The sequence below is a fragment of the Crinia signifera genome, chromosome 12 (assembly GCF_055691185.1).
Source record: "Crinia signifera chromosome 12, ASM5569118v1, whole genome shotgun sequence".
Classification (NCBI taxonomy): domain Eukaryota; kingdom Metazoa; phylum Chordata; class Amphibia; order Anura; family Myobatrachidae; genus Crinia; species Crinia signifera.
Genome location: NC_139228.1, coordinates 43,244,662 through 43,268,281, shown reverse-complemented (window position 1 = coordinate 43,268,281; position 23,620 = coordinate 43,244,662). Strand labels below are relative to the sequence as shown.

Here is a 23,620-nt window from a genome sequence, read left to right as displayed (position 1 = left end):
GTGTATGGGCACCTTTAGTCCTAGGTGCAGTGTGTGTGGTACGTGTCCCCTGGACCAAGGAACCCCATGGGCTCCCCCACAGCTGTAACTCTTGACTCTTACCTGTATTGAATATTTGGATGCTACAGCAGGGTCACAATTACTGGTTGGCATGGTCTCTTCACTGTTGGAGAACATCTGCAGTTCTGCCTCTATCTTTGCCAACTCCTCGAGTTCCCCAGGTTCTGGGGTATACCCTTCACCAGGCACAAGGCACAGAGAATAATCGGCCTATAAAACAAAATATATTTTACACTTCTTTGCAGAAATGTGAATTTATGACCAATCATTTTACAAATGATTGATTATTTGCATACACAAGAAAAGGTGTGGAAATGTTAGGGTCCATAGTTGTACTTGTTTAATATTAATATACTGTTAATATACTGATATATTAAATATCTGCTGGCTTTTTACCCATACCCCTGGGATGAGATGAAAACAAGGGGTGAGATGTACTAAGCTTGAAAAGTGATAAAATGGAGAGTGTTAAACCACAAACCAATCAGCTCCTACCTGTCATTTTTCAAACAGGCTGTAACAAGACAGGTAGGTGCTGATTGGCTGGTGGTTTACCACTCTCCATTTGATCACTCTTCAAGCTTCGTTCCACTGGCCCAATGTAAGCTACCCAGCCAACGGTACTACTCCAAAATACCACTTAAGAGACTCTCACCAGTGAGTAAATTCAACAGCCTTTCCATCACATTAATGACATGAGAAATGGTAATAATTTGTAGGTAATGTAAGGAAATCTGACAGCTTTACGCTGCATATAAAGTTAAACCTTGGCTTTTACTTTGCATCTGATTGAGCCAAGACTTAGAACATTGGGATGGGCATACATTTGGTGTGTGTTACCATTATGCATGAATTACGTACCCTTCATTTAGGGCTAATTATTTGAAGTAAACTGCTAAGATCACAAGGGGTCTTTCTATATATTACATCAGGGCCTAATTGCTACAGATGTTTCCTTATACATATTTGCTGTAGTCGCACCCATCATCCCCTAGGCACTCCATATCGTGTGAGAATCTTCTAATGCTGGGTGTGACTTATTCACAATGCAGCGTTACAAGGAGACTGTGCTGATTAGTTTGATAACTGACACATATCGGTTTACAACAGAGAATCTGAATCTGTACAGGAAGTGCTACAATGCTGCAGAATAAAATTTAAGGCTAATCTGCCTTAGCTGTAACATCTTCCTAGATGAGGTGCCAGGCAGAACCGGTATTACAGTCATCGCTGACAAAAATCCTGGTACGGTTACAAGACCAAGGAACTATAAGAATCACGCGTTCAAGAACTTCCAGGTAACTCGCAGGTACCAATTTATGCATCTGCACCGCGGCACAAATCCCACACCCAGCAGGTAAAAAGGTGGATGTTTGGATCGGCCAATAACAAGCACAAAGGTACAGCAAGACACCACCACAAATCCTACCAAGCTCAGTTTCTGTGGTAGACAAAATCAGACATCCCCTGAACCTCCCTACAATTTCAGTGCAAGTACTCGTGTTCTACTACTTCTCTAGCCTCCCATCGGAGGTGGTAGAGGCCTAAAGGTGCATACACACAGAAAGATTAAGCCAACGATACAATCGCTTTATCGATTTTCTTCAGAACTCCTGGACAAACGGTTTGGTGACAAATAGAGAACGATTGTCCAAACGATTACACATGAATGATCAGGGGCGGATTGGGATGTAAAATCAGCCCGGGAAATTTATGGAAGCAGCCCTGGGGGCGGGGTCTGCTGGGTGGAGTCTGATAAGAGGGGGCGGTCCCTAATAATAGAATCTGATTTATAGTTGCATGCAGTTGCAGCCTGCCTTGTATTTTTGATGCAGTTGCATATGCAACTTTATGCTAATGCTGTTACACCGCCACCGTTGGCTGAATTTTTGAAACTTTCACCAGCAACCCCAACAGGTAACAAATATACTGACCCCAAATATAAAACCCCACAGAAAACAAAAACATATGCCCCCACACGACTAAAAAAAACACACTGGCCCCCAAAGAAAAAAACAAACATTGTCCCAAACAGAAAACAATACATACACATTGGTGGCCCCAACAGGAGAAAAACACATGACACCAGACAAAAAAAAAAACATTAAACGCTAGCCCCCACAGGAATAACATAAATACATAACAGCAAAAAAAAATTTTTTACTTCCTAAAAAAAATAGATGGTTTTTCTAATTACTTCAAACATCTAGACGCCGCTGACTGGATGGCACCCTCCATCCCTGTACCACTGGGCCCAGCAGCACATTCCTGCAGAAGACGAGGTGTGGGTGGACCATATGGAGCAGGCAGCTTCAGTGCTTCCCGCATCATTACATTACACAGCGGGCAGCACTTCAGCCCTGACCGCATGCTGCTCCTCCGCTCATTAAGGGAGCGCCTCTCTCATATATGCTCATTGCAGAACCTCCCCATACATATAACCCTGGCAGGGCCGGTGTAAGGCTTCTCAGCACCCTAGGCAAAACATCAACCTACTGTACCCCCCCCCCCCCCCCCTTCCTTCTATACTGCCAATACCCACTTTTCAACCCTTTAAGGCATACTTGCTTAACGATCCGGAATAGATTCACCCAAAACTCGGGTGGTCCTCGCAGCCCCCTGGGAAGGTGGGCACGTTCCCTGGAGGCCCCCAGGAGAGGGCAGCAAAACAGGAAAGTATGCCCCAAGGGAAAGTATGGAGGCTAGGCCTTAGAAGTTCCACAGCCATCACCTGAATTAAGTACAACAAGGATCCTCATAGACATCCTTGATTTTATGATAGGCAGAATTGGTGGCGCCCCACCAGATCTCAGCGCCCTAGACAGCTGCCTAAAGCTGCCTAATGGTAGAGCCGGCCCTGATCCCTGGTCATATTCTTGGCTCTAAAAAAATAGTTCAATATCTATCTATATCTCTCTATCTATATCTGTTTGTCTGTCTGTCCGTCTGTCTGTAAGACAAGCACAGGCGCTCCTTGGTGCAATTACGCTTTTTCAAAAACTTTTATTCCATTTAAAAGACACTGATAAAGCTGCGAGCTTTGCAGCTTACCGGGTTGACCACAATGAGGGCCAATATGCCGTAATGCCCATTACACATTTTGCCACACATTATGCTATGCGTAATGCCCCAAGTACTGCTTATACACATAATGCCACCAGTAGTGCCCCTTACACAATGCCCATTATTGTACAAATTACACCCAGTAGTGCCTATTATACAGAGTAGTAGAACCCTTACACTTACATAATGTCCACAGTAGTGGTGCGGTTCACACATAATGCCCACTGTTGGCCACAGTAGTAGACAGTAGAAGTGCTGTGTAAAGCCCGCACTAGTTGTGGACAGTAGTAGTGCTGCATAATGCCCACACCAGTTTCTGACAGTTGTAGCACTATGTAATGCCCACACCAGTTGCCGACTCTAGTAGCGCTGCGTAACGCCTACACCAGCTGCCAACAGTAGTAGCGCTGCTTAATAGAAAAAAAGTAGGCGGCGCTAAAGGACACCGAAGACACACAGTCTTAAAAAAGTACAAATTTATTTAACAATAATCACAATAAACAGTTAGTTATAAAACTGAAAACACCGGCCGGTGATTTGTAAGGTTAAGAAAACCTATTGGTGCATAAGTAACGATTTTTAAAGCATCTCCAGGTATACTGGATGCAATTTGCACAGCCCAGCAGAGGTTGTATGGTACTATTAGTATCCCATATAAAGCACATATATTATTGCAGAGCTTTATCAGCGATTAAAGCAGACATAGGATTAGTTACTGGCAGTCTTTTGTGCAAAGCAATGTTAGTCTGGTATCAAAGGCTTAGATAGCGTTTTAGGCAGACATACTTCTTTTAAGCACAGGCAAGGGTTAATTTCCAGCCAAACATTATCACTCAGTCATTAGAGCCACATAAAAGCTTGGAGATGTTAAAAAGCTTTGTAATTGAATGGATGCAGAAAAGGTATACTTATGCTCCGTTTGTAATCCACTGTTAGGGGAGTTGATTCTGTTGCCCACGCCTGGAGAGGGTTCACGGCTGTTTGCGCTGTCAGCCTTATCTCGAACACGCTGCTCCGGCTTCCGGGTCTCCCAGCAGGGTGCTTTCAGAGTGTCAATTGACAAATAAAGTTTTCCTGTGACGCGTTTCCCCGCCTCTTGGAGCGTCAGCGGCTTCCTCAGATGGCTTGTAGGTGCCCCCTTGCTCGTATTTATCGGGGCAGGCGCCGCCCATATGGGCGTTTTTATTTTTCAACATCAATTTGATCTGTTTGGCACATGCGCAGTTGTATTGAGATCCAAGCCTCGACCTCATATACGTTTGTACTTCCTTGTAAACTTTGCATATATGTGCAGCTAAGCCTCATTTATAGAACCTGCTGTTATATCTGCACCTTGTGGTTTTCAACATAATAGGGAAATATATACATCATAAAAACATCATTTTAGAACAGGTTTATTAGAAGCTAGCAATTACTCAATATGTCGCCATTATTTATTGAGAAAAACAATAATATTAAATATAAAAAAATAATAATAATAAAAATCAAAATAAAAACAATATATATAACATAACTATTCAGGCAGAATACCTGTAGGTAATAAAAAAAATATACATATATATATATATATATATATATATATATATATATATATATATATATATAGAAATAGAGATCATTCCCTCATAAAGGAGGTAAATTTAATGAGCATATGCGTCTGCATATTTAATAGGTAGGACATAAATACATATAGACGGGTGTATGTCTAATCTCATGATAGGTCAAATTTCACATATAGACACATAATATGCTTTTAGAGAAGACATTCACCCATTAATGGAGGTCTATGAGACATAGTGTCATAACTCATCTAATCCAGTGTAATCACAAAATTATACTGTATATTCAAAAAATCGAGGAATGGGTAATCCGCAAATAAGGACGTATAGGTATAGATACTAATATGTACAATTTTTGTTGTCTGTTCTTTATTTTGTTTTTGTTTATTTTAACAGACTTTAATAAACCTTTATTTATTTTTACTTTTATTAATCTGGTTTGTTCTAGTGGTCTATATTGGTGCATAATACATTAGACGATATTCTTTACTATCAGGGTAAACCGGAAAATGGGTGGGGGAGGGAAGGGGGGAGGGGAAAAGGGGAGGGGGGGGGGAAGGGAGGAAGAGGGGGAACGGGGCCAGGGGGGAGGGAAGGCAGGCATCTGATGAAAACAATGGGGGGTACAGTGGATATAATGGTGCCACTTTACATCATTGAAACCGGGGGGTGGTACTGAATAAAGGGGAAAGAGGTACAGTTAGTATATTCACACTACTATTTCATATCAGGAAGGAATATTATTATTTAAAGGGTAACACTTTATATAGGGATATCTTTAGCCATAGAGATATTTTCAGGGGGACATCAATATACATAACCAGGCAAAACCTATGATGTTGGAGATCTTATATGCAGATGATGGTTCTATTGGCCTTTCTATATTCAAAAAACTTCAGATATTATTTAGTTCAATGGAGTCGTTTAGGCCATTGGGGACCATTGTCCCTAACTGGAATATCCAGTATGCTTCCCTTCTGCACAAACGCCCAAATCGATCTCCCCCTCTTTCTGTAGGTTTGATGTGCTCTATTGCTCTAATCCGTACATCTTTGATAGATTGCTGCTGGCAATATGATACATGTTTTGATAGGGGATGGGTTCTAATCCCCGCTAGGATGTTCCGCCTATGTTTCATGTATCGAATGTGCAGACTCCTCGTAGTGCGCCCCACATATTGGAGGCCGCACCCGCATTCTATCAAATATATAACGTATGTGGTTTTACAACTCATAAAATCTTTTATTTTATACAGTTTGATTAGAGAAGGACATGAATTCTATACTTTTTTGGTTACCATACAGGCATGTTTGACATTTGCTGTTCCCGCATTTATGAAACCCCACGGGAAGATTTGATAGCCAGTTTTTGTTTTCCATTTCACTTGTCTGTGAATTTTTGTTTTTATTTTTATTTCCCTTTTTACTGTCAAAATGGCTTTTTACTAACTTTGATTTCAAGTTTTCCCCCTTTCTGAAAATGACTTTGTTTTTTGTCCCCAGCGCATCTTTTAACAAATCATCCTGTTTCAAAATAAACATGTTATTATTAATTATTTTTTGAATTTTATGGGCACAGTTATTATACTGCGTTATAAATGCTATATTTCTGTCCACTGTGCCTATTGCCTTTTGTTTCTTCTTAGGGGTCGTAATTTTGAGGAGATTTGTTCTTTCTATCTTTGTAACTTCTTTGTGGGCTTTAGTGACTAAACTTTGTGGATATCCTTGGTCTATGAATGACTGCATTGTGTTTTCTGACTGTTTTTGGAAGGATGCTTCTGATGAACAATTTCTTTTTATTCTGACTAGCTGGCTTTTTGGGATGTTTGTCTTCCAGCTTTTTGCATGAGCACTATCAAATTTGAGATACCGATTTTGATCGACTGCTTTTATGTATGTTTCTGTTTCTATCCTGTTATTCCGGATGGAGAGCGCAATATCCAAAAAGTTTATAGTAAACGTGCTGTGAGTGGAGGTGAAGTGGAGGCCAAAATTATTTTTATTTAAATTATTAGTGAACTGGTTAAGTGATTCTATATCCCCATCCCAAATAATAAACAAATCATCAATATACCTGCCATAGAGGACCAGGTTCCCCCCGAGCTCGTTCCCCCACACATGCTCCTCCTCGAAGGCACCCATGTATAGGTTCGCGAAGCTCGGAGCGAATCTAGTCCCCATGGCAGTCCCCCGTGTTTGTAAATAATAATGTGAATCAAACAAAAAAAAAATTTAAAGGGAAATCCCAATAAGGGAGCAACCTCTCCCATAAAAGAATGCCCAGATATGCATAAATTATTTAATAAACTAGAAAACCTGTGCATGTCCGAGACTCGTCATTGGTGGGACCAGATCACCCTCCAGAAGTATCTGGAGGGTGATCTGATTCCCAGAGGCTTGAGAATTTTAAAATCATCCACATTTCAGGATGATCAGGAGTTCACAAAAAAATGGAATGAAAATCTCGACACCTGCTCAAAAAACCTGATGAGGCTACTAATTAGCCAAAGGGAAAAACGAGTCTTGGAGATGCAGGGTGAAATAGAGAAGGTTTATGAACAACTAAAAGGTTTTGAAAAAACTCAGGACTATAGAGAAAGAGACAATAGAGTGAATCAAAATATCAAGAAATTTGAGGAGGACTTGATATATAGGAAAGAATCAAAAATGGACAGAGACCTAAATGATTATGAAAAGGGCGAGGTCCATAATTTTAATAGAAATCAAAACAAAAGAGATTATTCAACACAGAGAGTTAGGTCTAGAAATGAAAGACCCCAGAAACAAAATAGAAGCAGGGATTTTGAAAGTAATAGGGGTGACCAGACATATGGGAGATATACTCCAAATAATAGACGTAACAATAGATACAATAGTTATAAAAGAGAAAGGGTAAATTATAACTATCAAAATAGGAATGATTATCAGACATACCCAAATAAAAATAAAAATAACCATCAGACATATAATAATCCAGAAAGGTATGATTTTAGGGGTACAAACCGTTATGAAGCGCTGCAAGACTACCAGTCCCCAAGCCAAAGATTGATGGGGAGACAAAAAAGAATAGATAGCGTACAAACGGAAATTGAGGATGATTGGGACCAATCACCCCAACCAAATCCCCATCATCATTTTTTAGAGCAGCGCCACAAAGACGTAAGACCCAAAATATTACCAGTAAAAAGAATAAGATCAAAAGACGACGGGGAACCAGGGGAGGAAAACGAAAACAGACAACAAAAAAACCAGTGCATCAGGTAACATCTAATAACAAAGGAGTCTTCAATCTGTCACGAAAAAAATTGACAGATGAAGAAAAATCTATTTTAGAAAAAGGACTAAACTTTGCGCCTGTTTCAGGGCCAAATATGTTTAAATTATTTGTGGACCTTAACCATTTCACTCGCACACTAAGTAGGAAACGTTACTTTGCAATTAAGGCATTAAAAAGTAAAGATCAGGATACCACTCCAATACTTTTGGATAGTGAAGACCGAAATGTCCTTGAAATGCTTGAATCATTGGAAAGGGAATCTAGCCGGGAACAAAACCCGGAAGATTCATCTCTCCTACCAGTAAAAGTCTATGACTATGAAAGGATGTCTAAATTTAGGAAGAAATCAGACTTCTACCCACTTCAATATAAAGGGCCATACATAGAGAGCTTCCATAAAACAACACTTGAACAGTTTAACACCATGTGTAAAAAATCAGAAACAAAACGAACGCAGGACAACCTAAAACCAAAAGAACGCAGGGCACTCAAATTATTGTATACCGATCACCAAATTACAATAAAAATGGCCGACAAGGGCGGAGGCGTAGTTGTGCTTAATACTGACGACTACGTCAAAGAATGTTATAGACAATTACAAGATCTGAGATTCTATAAACGCCTTGAAGGCAACCCTACGGTGGGATATCAAAAAGAAATGAGAGATATGCTTGACCTGGCCCTGGTGGGGGGCGCAATATCCAAAGAAGTTTTGGTACTCTTTACCTAGATGGGCGCCAGCGATTGAAATCGCGGGCGTCGGTGGTAAAAATCGCGGGTAAATCGGGATGCCCGCGATGACCGCGATTTTCCCATAGGGAACAATGTTAAAAAGGCTGATTGACCGCGATTTTACTGTTAAATGCCTCAATGGACCCGATTTGGCCATAGGAATCAATGTTAAATGGGCCACAGAGCCCAAATAGGCACAATTAACCCTTAAATGTCCCCCCCAATTTTTAACGCCACCCCACGATCCACGCCAACCCGAAGCGTGGCGAGCGTAGCGACCCCACGAGGGGTGGCGGTACGCGTCCTACGACCTTTTCATGCCCTACTATCCACTAGGGCGTGGAGTGAGAATAGAATAGTGTGGCGAGCGCAGCGAGCCACCGAGCCTGAAGCGTGGCGAGCGCAGCGAGCCCCGCGAGGGGACGCGGATACCTTCACAGGTAGACGCGTCCCCTCGCGGGCTTCACAGGTGTCCGCGTCGCCACGGACACCTGTGAAGCCCGCGAGGGGACGCGTATAACTGTGAAGGTATCCGCGTCCCCTCGCGGGGCTCGCTGCGCTCGCCACACTATTCTATTCTCACTCCACGCCCTAGTGGATAGTAGGGCATGAAAAGGTCGGAGGACGCGTACCGCTGCGCTCGCCACGCTTCGGGTTGGCGTGGATCGTGGGGTGGCGTTAAAAATTTGGGGGGACATTTAAGGGTTAATTGTGCTTATTTGGGCTCTGTGGCCCATTTAACATTGATTCCTATGGCCAAATCGGGTCCATTGAGGCATTTAACAGTAAAATCGTGTCCATCGGGCCTTTTAACATTGATTCCTATGGCAAATCGGGAGCATCGCGTCGCGGGCATCGCGGGTACATTTATGGCCGGCCGCGACGCGACCGACACGATTTCCATGTTTAACATGGGTTTCAATGGGAAATCGCGGGCATCGCGTCGGTCGCGTCGCGGCCAGACATAAATGTACCCGCGATGCCCGCGACGGGCGCCCAACTAAGTAAAGAGTACCGAAGTTTTTAATTTTCTCTTTCACACCCATCCCATCACTCCAACATTTTATTATTTACCAAAAATTCACAAATCACTTATTTCACCTCCTGGTCGTCCAATAATTTCCGGTGTAGGGTCCCTCACGAATAATTTGTCACAATTTGTTGATCACTACCTACAGAGTCACGTGGAGGGCCTGAGATCATACATCAGAGACACTAAACATTTTCTTAACAAAATAAAAGATATCGAATGGAAAGAGAGTTACCATCTACTCACATGCGATGTCGAGGCCCTCTATTCAAACATTCCCCAGAAACAAGGGGTGGAGGTGATTAAACAATTTTTGGAAACGGATGTAGAGATCTCAGACCCCCTACGTCACCTCATTACACAAGCCATTACTTTTATTTTAGAACACAATTATTTTTTGTTTGATTCACATTATTATTTACAAACACGGGGGACTGCCATGGGGACTAGATTCGCTCCGAGCTTCGCGAACCTATACATGGGTGCCTTCGAGGAGGAGCATGTGTGGGGGAACGAGCTCGGGGGGAACCTGGTCCTCTATGGCAGGTATATTGATGATTTGTTTATTATTTGGGATGGGGATATAGAATCACTTAACCAGTTCACTAATAATTTAAATAAAAATAATTTTGGCCTCCACTTCACCTCCACTCACAGCACGTTTACTATAAACTTTTTGGATATTGCGCTCTCCATCCGGAATAACAGGATAGAAACAGAAACATACATAAAAGCAGTCGATCAAAATCGGTATCTCAAATTTGATAGTGCTCATGCAAAAAGCTGGAAGACAAACATCCCAAAAAGCCAGCTAGTCAGAATAAAAAGAAATTGTTCATCAGAAGCATCCTTCCAAAAACAGTCAGAAAACACAATGCAGTCATTCATAGACCAAGGTTATCCACAAAGTTTAGTCACTAAAGCCCACAAAGAAGTTACAAAGATAGAAAGAACAAATCTCCTCAAAATTACGACCCCTAAGAAGAAACAAAAGGCAATAGGCACAGAGGACAGAAATATAGCATTTATAACGCAGTATAATAACTGTGCCCATAAAATTCAAAAAATAATTAATAATAACATGTTTATTTTGAAACAGGATGATTTGTTTAAAGATGCGCTGGGGACAAAAAACAAAGTCATTTTCAGAAAGGGGGAAAACTTGAAATCAAAGTTAGTAAAAAGCCATTTTGACAGTAAAAAGGGAAATAAAAATAAAAACAAAAATTCACAGACAAGTGAAATGGATAACAAAAACTGGCTATCAAATCTTCCCGTGGGGTTTCATAAATGCGGGAACAGCAAATGTCAAACATGCCTGTATGGTAACCAAAAAAGTATAGAATTCATGTCCTTCTCTAATCAAACTGTATAAAATAAAAGATTTTATGAGTTGTAAAAACACATACGTTATATATTTGATAGATTGCGGGTGCGGCCTCCAATATGTGGGGCGCACTACGAGGAGTCTGCACATTCGATACATGGAACATAGGCGGAACATCCTAGCGGGGATTAGAACCCATCCCCTATCAAAACATGTATCATATTGCCAGCAGCAATCTATCAAAGATGTACGGATTAGAGCAATAGAGCACATCAAACCTACAGAAAGAGGGGGAGATCGATTTGGGCGTTTGTGCAGAAGGGAAGCATACTGGATATTCCAGTTAGGGACAATGGTCCCCAATGGCCTAAACGACTCCATTGAACTAAATAATATCTGAAGTTTTTTGAATATAGAAAGGCCAATAGAACCATCATCTGCATATAAGATCTCCAACATCATAGGTTTTGCCTGGTTATGTATATTGATGTCCCCCTGAAAATATCTCTATGGCTAAAAATATCCCTATATCAAGTGTTACCCTTTAAATAATAATATTCCTTCCTGATATGAAATAGTAGTGTGAATATACTAACTGTACCTCTTTCCCCTTTATTCAGTACCACCCCCCGGTTTCAATGATGTAAAGTGGCACCATTATATCCACTGTACCCCCCATTGTTTTCATCAGATGCCTGCCTTCCCTCCCCCCTGGCCCCGTTCCCCCTCCCCCCCCCCTCCTTTTCCCCTCCCCCCCCTCCCCCTCCCCTTTTCCCCTAGCTAGCTTCTAATAAACCTGTTCTAAAATGATGTTTTTATGATGTATATATTTTCCTAATATGTTGAAAACCACAAGGTGCAGATATAACAGCAGGTTCTATAAATGAGGCTTAGCTGCACATATATGCAAAGTTTACAAGGAAGTACAAACGTATATGAGGTCGAGGCTTGGATCTCAATACAACTGCGCATGTGCCAAACAGATCAAATTGATGTTGAAAAATAAAAACGCCCATATGGGCGGCGCCTGCCCCGATAAATACGAGCAAGGGGGCACCTACAAGCCATCTGAGGAAGCCGCTGACACTCCAAGAGGCGGGGAAACGCGTCACAGGAAAACCTTATTTGTCAATTGACACTCTGAAAGCACCCTGCTGGGAGACCTGGAAGCCGGAGCAGCGTGTTCGAGATAAGGCTGACAGCGCAAACAGCCGTGAACCCTCTCCAGGCGTGGGCAACAGAATCAACTCCCCTAACAGTGGATTACAAACGGAGCATAAGTATACCTTTTCTGCATCCATTCAATTACAAAGCTTTTTAACATCTCCAAGCTTTTATGTGGCTCTAATGACTGAGTGATAATGTTTGGCTGGAAATTAACCCTTGCCTGTGCTTAAAAGAAGTATGTCTGCCTAAAACGCTATCTAAGCCTTTGATACCAGACTAACATTGCTTTGCACAAAAGACTGCCAGTAACTAATCCTATGTCTGCTTTAATCGCTGATAAAGCTCTGCAATAATATATGTGCTTTATATGGGATACTAATAGTACCATACAACCTCTGCTGGGCTGTGCAAATTGCATCCAGTATACCTGGAGATGCTTTAAAAATCGTTACTTATGCACCAATAGGTTTTCTTAACCTTACAAATCACCGGCCGGTGTTTTCAGTTTTATAACTAACTGTTTATTGTGATTATTGTTAAATAAATTTGTACTTTTTTAAGACTGTGTGTCTTCGGTGTCCTTTAGCGCCGCCTACTTTTTTTCTATTGGTATCCTTTCTAAGAGGGGTTGAGTATCCCCCCTAGACGGCAGCAAGGACACAGCACTTTTCCCAGCGCTCTGCTATTTATTCTCTTTTCTGCGCTGCTTAATACCCTTACCAGTTGCCGACAGTAGTGACACTGCATAATGCCCACACCAGTTGCCGACAGTAGTATCCCTGTGTAATGCCCACACCAGTTGCCGACAGTAGTGACACTGCATAATGCCCACACCAGTTGCCGACAGTAGTGACACTGCATAATGCCCACACCAGTTGCCGACAATAGTGACACTGCATAATGGCCTCACCAGTTGCCGACAGTAGTGACACTGCATAAAGCCCACACCAGTTGCCGACAGTAGTGACACTGCGTAACGCCCTCACCAGTTGCCGACAGTAGTATCCCTGCGTAATGCCCACACCAGTTGCCGACAATAGTGACACTGCATAACGCCCTCACCAGTTGCCGACAGTAGTGACACTGCATAAAGCACACACCAGTTGCCGACAGTAGTGACACTGCGTATTGCCCTCACCGGTTGCCGATGGTAGTATCCCTGCGTAATGCCCGCACCAGTTGCCGACAGTAGTGAAACTGCGTAACGCCCTCACCAGCTGCCGACAGTAGTATCCCTGCATAATGCCCACACCAGTTGCCGACAATAGTGACACTGCATAATGGCCTCACCAGTTGCCGACAGTAGTGACACTGCATAAAGCCCACACCAGTTGCCGACAGTAGTGACACTGTGTAACGCCCTCACCGGTTGCCTACAGTAGTATCCCTGCGAAATGCCCACACCAGTTGCCGACAGTAGTAGTGCTGCATAATGCCTGCACCAGTAGTAGTGCTGTGTAACGCCAGCACCACCACCACTTTTTTTTACCTTAAAGGCTGGCTGCCTGGCAGGCGATCTGCTTCTTCTTTCTTTCATTATCTATGCTCCCGTGTAGCTCCGCCCCCTTCCACTTGTGTAGCTCCGCCCCTTCCACTCATGTGGCTCCGCCCCCTTCCACGATCTGCTGTCATGACTGAGTGATGATGAGTGACATTAAAGGGGGTTGGGGGACAGAAGGGAGCTCGGCTCTGTGCTGCCGGCGCTGCTGTCTCATGCACTCAGTGTGACTGTGACAGTGAGCTGGCAGCCGGCAGCCACAGAGACTGACTGAGGGCAGCATCGGCGGAGATATACAGCAGGGAGAGCGACTCGCACGGCTGGCCGCTCCCTGCTCCATCCTCACACAGACGGCCGGTGACAGTGCAGAGACAGAACCGCGGGAGCAGCTGCGTGCTGCCGGACATGCGCACCAGCCCTCCCGCGGACATTTAAGAGCAGGCGCAGCCATTTTTGTTTGGGGCAAAGTCCGCGGCCAAGCAAGGGAGGGGTGAGCAGCCCCTTAATGACTATTATGGGCCGGCCCACCGGGAAACGGCCCGGTTTCCCGCCAGGCCAATCCGCCCCTGTGAATGATTGATTTTTAATGATGGTGGAGGGGAGTGGGAGCCAGTCAATCAGCTTTGCCAAATCGTTCATCGTGCATACACATGAAACGATTGGTACACATTGCTAAAGATTGGTCTATGATCTTTCTGCATTCAGGAAAGACCATAGACCTCGGCATCAATATCGTTCATACACACGGAATGTTTTGAGCGATTGGTCGTTTCAATCGGTTGGGAACGCCCAGATCTGTTGCCAAATCTATCTGTGTGTACGCACCTTAAGACAGATCAATTTCAACATGCATGAGATAGACATAAGGACCTCCTTATAAAGAAATAAGGATCAAATAGTGTTTGCGATATGGTTAAAAAAGGGGCACACTAGACGGGCCGAATGGTTCTTATTTGCTTATCAATTTCTATGTTTCCTAGTATTTGGATAATACACAATTAAATGATGCAAACCAAAAAAACCATACAGAATTAAAAAAACTTGCAAAAAAAGATAGTACCAGTTGTAATCTGGATTTTAACTAAAATTTAAAAAAATCATTTTCCAAGTTTCTATAACTTACTCACCGTTACATCATCATCACTCCAGCCATCTTGAATATCCCCCAGCAGCTGCTCCAGACGTAATTTTTCGTCATCCATGAGAAGCACTTGGGAGCCAGCGTCTTTCGCTAACTGTAATATAAACAGTCAGTCAGATCTCATTAGTGCTTGGCTACAATTGAACGATCATGCAAGCACTGCCAACAATAACAGGCTTTTTACATCACATTTAACAGGAGCACTAACACGATTTGCTTCCTCGCAGCCTAAATTAGTAATCACAGAACAACTCCACAATCACTCCTTACACGCAGGAGATACCAGAGCCCATTCTACAGAATAACAGCATTTTTGTTCCTCACTATATTTCTAAAATGTCTACAGTCCATGTTAATAATATATTAACCTTCTTCAGCAATAAAAAGTCCAGTCCCCAAACCATGTCTACAGCACGCTGCCAAGAATTGCAATTATAGGGAGTTGTTCCTTTTTATATAGAAGACTTTGGCCACATATGGCATTTGGTGCAAAAGATGAATGTGAGGTAACCTCACACTGCATTACGGGAAATTTTGCTACAAACGGAAAGGGTCGTAAGCAAGGCAGTAATTATGATCTCAGTATGGACTCCTGGCTGAAAGTCGTCCCTTGCGGATAAGACAATAATTCAAATAATAAAACAAGACTTTTTTTAAATGTAGACAAAGGCGGCGACTCATCCTTTAGCTCTTTTGAAATATGTGGTTTTATCTACGCAAAACAGCTGTAAGCAAAGAACTTTCCTTGTCTGTCACTCACTCCGTTAAGATGTGTGGCTACTGTTTATTTGTATAAAGTTTTGTCTTGTGACAGTGTTGCATGGGCAGTGGATAATCCCTATGCAATTGCTAATGTTATCTGTAGTAAGGATTACTTGCAGCACTTGAATATTTGGAAGGGACAGAAGAAAAGAAGACTCTCTTTCTGGGGCACTCTTAGAAAATCAAATCTAAAAAAGTGTGAATTTTTCATTTTTTATGTAAAATATAACTTTTAATGTCATGGTAAAAATATTGCTGGGTAAATATATTCCTAGCCTTAAGGGGGAGTATATTAATAAAAATCTCACCCCTAAATATAAGCAGGAAACTAACACATTGCGTATACACTTTTGGTTTCCTATTTCACTGTATGTCTTTGATCATCCCATGTCACATATTTTAACATGACATATTAAAAGTTATATTTTAAATTTAAATACATTTTACACACTTATATTTGATTTTATAAGAGTGGCCTAGAAAAAGAGTCTTCTTTTCTTCTGTCCCTTCCAAAATAATTTGGACTAAAAGGAATAAATTTGGACTCAAGGGAGCACCACCAACCAGATACCTGACCCCTACAAGTGCCTCAACAATTAAGATAGTTGGTATAGGCTACCCAGGCCACATCCTCCATAACGTGGGTCCGCTCGTTCTGTAGCGGAACCCAACGTGGAGGTAAAACCTTGTGTGAAATTCATTATTCATTAATTAGAAATAACTTTAAAAAAAAAGATAGACCCAACTAAATTAGCAATTAATTGGAACTGCAAGTCCAAATTATATAATTCTATAAGATAGTGACATCTTTGTTTGATATAGACCTTTAACATAACCCAGAGGTTCTGTAACATGGTCCTCAAGGCACACCAACAGTCATTTTTCTAAGTATATCCATGGCTCAGCACAGATGATTAAATCAAATTGATTGAGGTACTAAATAAGTCACATAGCCAAGCATGGATATATTTGAACATGGACCATTGGGGTGCCTTGCGGACTGCTTATGGAACCCTCTGACATATACATACCTCAATGTTCCTTTGAATGAAGTTTACACCCTTCTTACTGCTTTTGCTATTCTTTTGCTTCGTACTTTGATGTGATATTTGACTGCTATTTAATGAGTCACCTATATCACTGCCAGAAACATTACCTAAAAGACAGATAACGAGATGACTCCAAATCCATTTCAACAGCAAAAAACAAATCTAATATTACCCCACAGATTACACTGGATATAGTATAGCATATAAATATAACACCCATGACTGATGTATAACAATCATGTAGGCTGCAGCCAATAGCGAGCATTTTAGAGTTCATAATGATCACTCAGATTAGTAGAATACAGGCTTAGGTAAATCAGCAGCTTAGACAAAGTGGGGCCCTGACCCACTGCACAGACCCCTATTGTTTTTGATTATATATTAAATAAGCAAGGCCAAAAAAAAAGTACGCTCAACTTGGCTGTTTTTTTAAGAGATCAGTTGCATGGCAAAGGCATAGGGGTATATTCAATGTCCAACTGTCGGAACGTCGCGACAGTCAGAATCCCGAGACGTTTTCTGCTAGCTCGCTTGCAAATCGACAGGTCTTGACAAGTCTGTCAAGTGTCGAAAAGTGGGCTTGTCAACGAAAACAGCTGTGAATTGTTGAGAAACGGCCTTGACTTTGCCAATCCATGGTCGTTTCCGATTAAAACAGATCTCGCTTGTTTTAAAGTCGGATCTGTTTTGTGCCGCAAACAGCCCCAGAGTGTATATCTGCCAGTAGAATGATGGACTGTAACTTGCACACTATACATATATATATAAATATATACTGTATGCGATATGGTTTAATATTTTGAACAAACCAGCTTTTACTGGCAAGGATAAGTCCTGACAATAGTGGGTTTTTTTTGTATATTGTTAACTTGTGCTGGCCTTAAGGTGCCCATACACATTACAATAACAGCGTGCAATGCGACGCATTATCGGGCGGATTGCAACGCATGCGTTTTGCATGCGATTTGCGTGCAATGCGATCCGCGGGCAGTACAAAAAGTATATGCAGCACATAACTTTTTGTACTGTGCGATGCAATGCTCGCGGGAGCGCGCAATGCATCGCATGTTGCTTATCGCAACGTGTATGGGCACCTTTAGAAATCAACATTCTCGCCCTACTTATGCCACCAATGCAGTGAGACAATTGAAAAGGCAGTTCATGCAATACTGAAGCCCAAATATAAGGACAAGCAAAACATGTTTTCAGGATTACTGTAGAAACAAGTGTGATTAATTACTGAAATAGAAAAATAAATGCGCTCATCTGTTCTGCAGACAGAAATCCTGAAAATACGACCTGCTGTCGATTTTTGATTATTCACAATGAGATTCTATACTGTAGACCAGGGGTCCTCAAACTATTTTGCTCTGGGGCCCCATCAGACAATAAAAATATTTATGGGACCCCAGCAAGTTACTGCAGAAGGTCATCACATCACATGGGTAGGCAGCCGACAGCACATACATGGCAGCATTGTGGAGGCACAAAATGATGGGAGGAGTCTAATATGACAGACAATTCAACAGATTGTTCAGACTCCTCAGACTCCTTGATTAGATTAGAAAAGTCATCAGTCTGATGGTCACCAACATGGAGTCGCGACCCCATGCTAAGCAGGTGGGGACCCACTTTGGGCTCAGGACCCACAGTTTGAGAACCGCTGCTGTAGACAATATCTTAGTGCAAAGGATTAGAAGACACCTACCAGGTCAGGCACCGGTGCTCCTTTTTGATCCTGCAGAATGAGCAGGTCTTCACAAAGATGTTAAAAGTTAGAACCAGACCAAAATTTAGGATACAGCGGGGGAAATTTACTACTGTAAGATGTGTATTCTACTTCACATGTGATGTTGCTATGGGCAACCAATCAGATCCTGTCTTCTATCTTCTAGAGGGTGCAAAATAAATAAAAAGTAGATACTGATTGGTTGCCCATAGCAACATCACATGTGAAGTAGAGCACAAATCTTAGTAAATTTCCCCCAGTATATCATATGCCAAGCATAATATGCACAGCCATATTTGTAACCAATTGCAGGCCCTGACCCTTGTAGGATAGGCATTCTACCACCAAGACCCTGAATAATCTGCTAGCCTTTGGCTGAATGAGTACAATAGACCCAACTGATTGCTGTGTTAAAGATCTGTTGGAGGAAGAGTAGGATTGTGTCATTAAGTTAATGCAGGTGGTTTGATTGGCAGTTGTCTATAATACGGGGGAAAATGAAGCCTGGGTCCCTACTTGGAACATTGGGTAATTGCCCAGCCAAGTGGCTCCTAGACTCTCTTCAATCATGGCACACTAGAGTATCCGATATATTTTCTTCATGAAAAATTTATTGAATGTGCGCATTATTATTGAAAAATTGTGCTTACCTGTCATCCTTTTACCCCTTTCATACCGCACCTCAGACTTGGGTAATTGCCATGTTGGTGACATACGGTGAAAGCACCAAAGTGTATAACCTGGGTCGACTAACCCGGCAATTTGACTCAGGTTATAAGAAAAGTTAAATCCGCTCTGTATAATGGGTGACCCAGGTTTAATAACGCGTCAGACCCGGGTCGGAGCCCAGTTGAACACAGGATCGAGATCCCGGTTCCGACCCGGTATAGCGATATGAAAGGAGTATTAGGTTGAGTGAAGTGGTTTTGGACAAGGCAACATTTTCTCTGTCCACACATTTTAAGACCTGCAGCCAATGGATTTTGCTTATCATATTAACCATAAACAAGATCATTTGGCACTAGACCTCCAACCAGTTTAGGATCCACTGGCCTAGCTTAGGATAACACAATTTGTTTGGTAGCATTTTTGGATTTCCTTTACACTTCTTTCATTAGGTGAGGTAAAACTCACATTAATGAATTGTCTATACATCTGTCTTGCTGCAAAGGGTCAAAAAAGATTACATATTCTAAATGAATAAGATTAGTAAATATAGTAGTGCTACTCAGGCCGATAAATGGAGGCGATTACCTTGTAAGGCATCTGGGTCAGCAGCAGAGTCCTCAGGAGGAAGTTGAGTTGAAAACACTGGAAGAAATGTTCTCTCAAAGACAGCAATATCTCCTAAGCAAAGCAACATGATGGTCAAAATGTAGCATGCCATAAACGGTAACATAATAAACTAATATAATATTTCTTTAGTTTTTTAATATTCTCCGCTTTGGGCCTGATTCAGAGTTGATTGCTTATCAGTGAATTTGCGATCAAGCGATTATCATCTAGACTTTTTGTGTGTCCCCGCAACACTCCTTCTCAACTTCAGCTAAAGATGGTCTCTGTGGCTGCACTAATGCATCCGAGAATGCAACAGCTTCCTTTAACACGCCGACAACACACCCATAAAATGCCCATGAGAATGCCTTATTTTGAGTTCACTTCATGCCGCCTTCCAGCTACCACCCAGGAATGCCCATGTTTTTGCCATGCCATTCCTAACACCGGTGAGCCCGTACTCAACAGCATATGGCGTCCAACAGGGTAGCGCATGAGCCATATGTAGCTTTCAGAACTGTTTGCACACGTGCAGTGGCAAATAATCGTGCAACTGCTCTGACATAGGCACTGAGCCTACCTCTGAAGCAGGTCCTCTTTTACTGACTGAGCTATGCAAAGAATGAACGTTTCTAAAAACCAAACTAAGATCTACAGTTAGGTCCATATGTATTTGGACACTGATACAATTTTGTTACTTTAGCGGTTACCAAAATATATTTACGTACCAATCCTTTCTCTCCTCATTAGAACCTGTCAGCCAGCGGCATAATGCTGCGAATCACGAGTCTATGAAGAGTGTGAAGGGCCGAAATGACGCAACTCTCTTAGAAACGGTTTATTGGCCCTTACCCATGGAACGAGAATTTACAACATTACACCCCCATTTTGTACCAATGTTTCTGTGCACACCAGACCCTAAGCTGCTTCTACCTACTTCTGTTTTTTGGCAGAGTACCACGTTTGCCTTGGTTACCAGCCTGTCATACAATGGGGCAATATAAAGCTGGCCATACATCGGAACAATTTTGAAATATTAGCTTTCTACATGTTCTGGTGATAGTCTACATAGGACATATGATGTCCAGCTCTGCACATATTTTCCTATTACACTAGGCTGAATGCTATTTCTGCATCCAGTGCCTGGGATTGAATGCCCTCTGTCCAAGACCCAGCACATCAAAAGCAGCAACACTGCTTCTCCCTGCACACCCCATAGAGGTGCACATGGAAACTACGGCCTCTCAGCCTACGGTAATAGGCCAATATGTGTACCGCTGTACAATGTGGTGTTGTTCACCAGAGCATTACCTTGGAACGGAATTGCAACCTTTAAAACTAATAAAATTCTGATTGAAGGCCATGAACGCAGAAAGGAAATGTATGTAATGCTGTTTTAGGAGGGTGATCAAGATCCAAATTTAGCAGTATAAATCTCACTTTTATGATCAACGCATTGGAATTTTCAGAGAACTAGTTTGAAATGTTTTTGTTTTTAAATTTTTGGGGTTTATAAGGATACAAAAAAATCACTCCAGCTATAGTGGCAATATAGCTGTAAAAAAAAGGAAAAATGAGAAACCACTGTTTCTGCTCACAAATACATATTAGGTTAGGAGAACAGATCCTCAGTTGAAAGTAGCATACTTGCACCATTTTGGTATAAGGCCAGGACTGGCTCCTTTACAAAAATCTGCTTACATGCTTATACGGTGAGCTGGAATTTGGAGACATCGGCTGTAAAAAACCTGAGGTTACATTCTACATAAACTACTGCTCTCATATCCACTCTCATACTATAATGCTGAGCCATATATATAAAGTGTGAATTCACATGGTAATCATGTTCAACATTTGCTTCATTTTATTTAAATTCATTATTTTTTTTTTTTTTTACTTTTTTATTTACATAGAGCCAGCATATTTCACAGCAGCAAGAGAAAACACTTTCAGTTCTCAATCTCTGTCAGCCATAATATATGGGTATACCCTTAATCAGAGAGAGAGACAGGAAACGTCTGTAGAAGGTATACAGTGCGACGACTCCTTTCCCTGGCATCTGTCTGCCGTCTCTCAGCTCAGTAAGGCGCTATGTATACGTGTTCGTAGGATGGTTTAGTTCTTTTTGTCTGCTGTAGAGTTGCTTGTCTGGTCTAGGAAAGTCTTGATGACCTGCACAACACACCTCAGGGTGCAAGCAAGGGCGAGGTGGCTCCCTGCAGAACATTTGGTTCCTTTTCTGTGCAGGAGAACACACTCTGAAGGTGCTGAAGCTCCTCATTAACTGACAAGGAACACATCAAGGGCCCGATTCAGATCTGGTAATGCTGCCCACCAAAGCAAATCCGTCCCCATAACAAGCGAATCCCCTCACTACCATGCAAACGGATGTGTATGCTTACACGTCGGCTCGCATGCAGCCTCACAGAGGAAAGAGCATTCAATAGTCGCTCACCAGTCTAAACTTACTTTTATCCTGGACGTAGATGGCCAAGATGGAGGCGGGCCCCGATGTCATGTGAAGTCAGTCTCCTGCCCCAAGCAGGAATGGACACACCACAGGTGTCCTCCCAATGTTTCTATGGGCGCACCCTCCATTTTTGTGGGCATAACCATAAAACGTTGGCCGGCCCCAGCGGCCGACCATTGCCCATCTATCATTGAGCGAACGCCCTGGTGAGTGTTAAGCTCGCTGAAGGTATTCGCTTGGGGGGTTTCCACATGCGCAAACTTCCACCATCGGCCGGGGGAGCGAATTCGGTGCTCACATAGCAGGTCTGAATCGCTCCCCAAATGTAGGAATGGCCATCAAAGCTTACCCACAAATGTTACATCATTTTGCCAGAGTGGAGAGCCATCATTGGCACAATGCCCCCAAATGGTATTTTTTGTTTTATCATCACAGAGCCTAGACCCACCCCCTGATGTAATTGGCCTGCTGCCTAGTGAGTAATAGCGTAGGGATAACCTTTGCTGGACGAAACCAATAATGATTCTGTGGATGGTTCCATGCCATCGAGGTTAACCACAATGGTACCCTTAAAATAAGTTTCCCTTTTAGGGGTGCTTTATTTTAAAGTATTTTAGATAATTCAGTTAGTAATAATTTCCTTCTCAGAACCTGTAATAAGAGCCTTCCTAGGGGAAGAGAAGCAGGAACTCTCATCATACTGACATAAAGTCACTGGCTTCTATTCCCAGCATTACTGCAAGATATTTCCGAACAATGCAATCTCCAGGCACTAAAGAAAGCATCCGTCCTTACATGATCTAGAGCAGGGGTGTCCAAATTTTTTGCGACGAGGGCCAGATTTGTTGAAGTGTAAATGTGTGGGGGCCGACCATTCAGCCGGACATTCTTTGAATCATTAATCACATAAGAATGGTCCCCCACTCTGCCCCATTCACTCTATGTCCCCCAGCCTGCCCCTTCACTGTATTTCCCCCAGCCTGCACCATTCACTGTATGGGACCCACTCTGCACCGATTCACTCTGTCCCCCAGCCTGCCCCCCTTCTCTTAAGGTCTATCAGTGCCTCCATTCATTGTATGTCCCCAAGCTTGACGCTCCTTCACTGTATGACTTCAATTCACTATGTACCCCACTCTGCCCCCATTCCCTGTATGTCCCCCAGCCTGACCCTGCTCCCCCTTCTCTGAATGGCCATCACTGCCTCCATTCACTGTATGTCCCCCAGCCTGACCCTCCTTCACTGTATGTCCCCCACTCTGCCCCCTCCCTTCTCTGTATGTTTCCCAGCCCCTTGTTTGAGCCAGAGGAAGGAGAGGCAAAGCAGGCACTGCAAGGACAGGAGATGCTTGGGCTCCCGCTGCTGCCCTCCTCCGCTCTGCATGTTACGGGAGCAAGCTTCCCCCTTGCTGCCCCCCTCCCCAAACACTGCTGTCACTGTGATTGTGGAGTAGGGTGATATACAATTGCAACAGCAGG

General features: G+C 42.6%; 1 protein-coding gene across 8 annotated transcripts in view; it reads right to left on the bottom strand.

Annotated features, from left to right (window-relative positions):
* Positions 1-23,620, bottom strand: part of FSIP1 (fibrous sheath interacting protein 1) — an 83,155-nt gene that overhangs the window by 7,571 nt on the left and 51,964 nt on the right. For all 8 annotated transcript variants that reach the window (XM_083167226.1, XM_083167233.1, XM_083167228.1 and 5 more), the window contains 4 exons: positions 19,651-19,743; positions 16,650-16,774; positions 14,843-14,950; positions 103-270 (listed from right to left, as the gene is read on the bottom strand). In XM_083167226.1, coding sequence (XP_083023352.1) covers positions 103-270; positions 14,843-14,950; positions 16,650-16,774; positions 19,651-19,743 — 494 coding nt within the window. The remainder of the gene's footprint in view (positions 1-102; positions 271-14,842; positions 14,951-16,649; positions 16,775-19,650; positions 19,744-23,620) is intronic.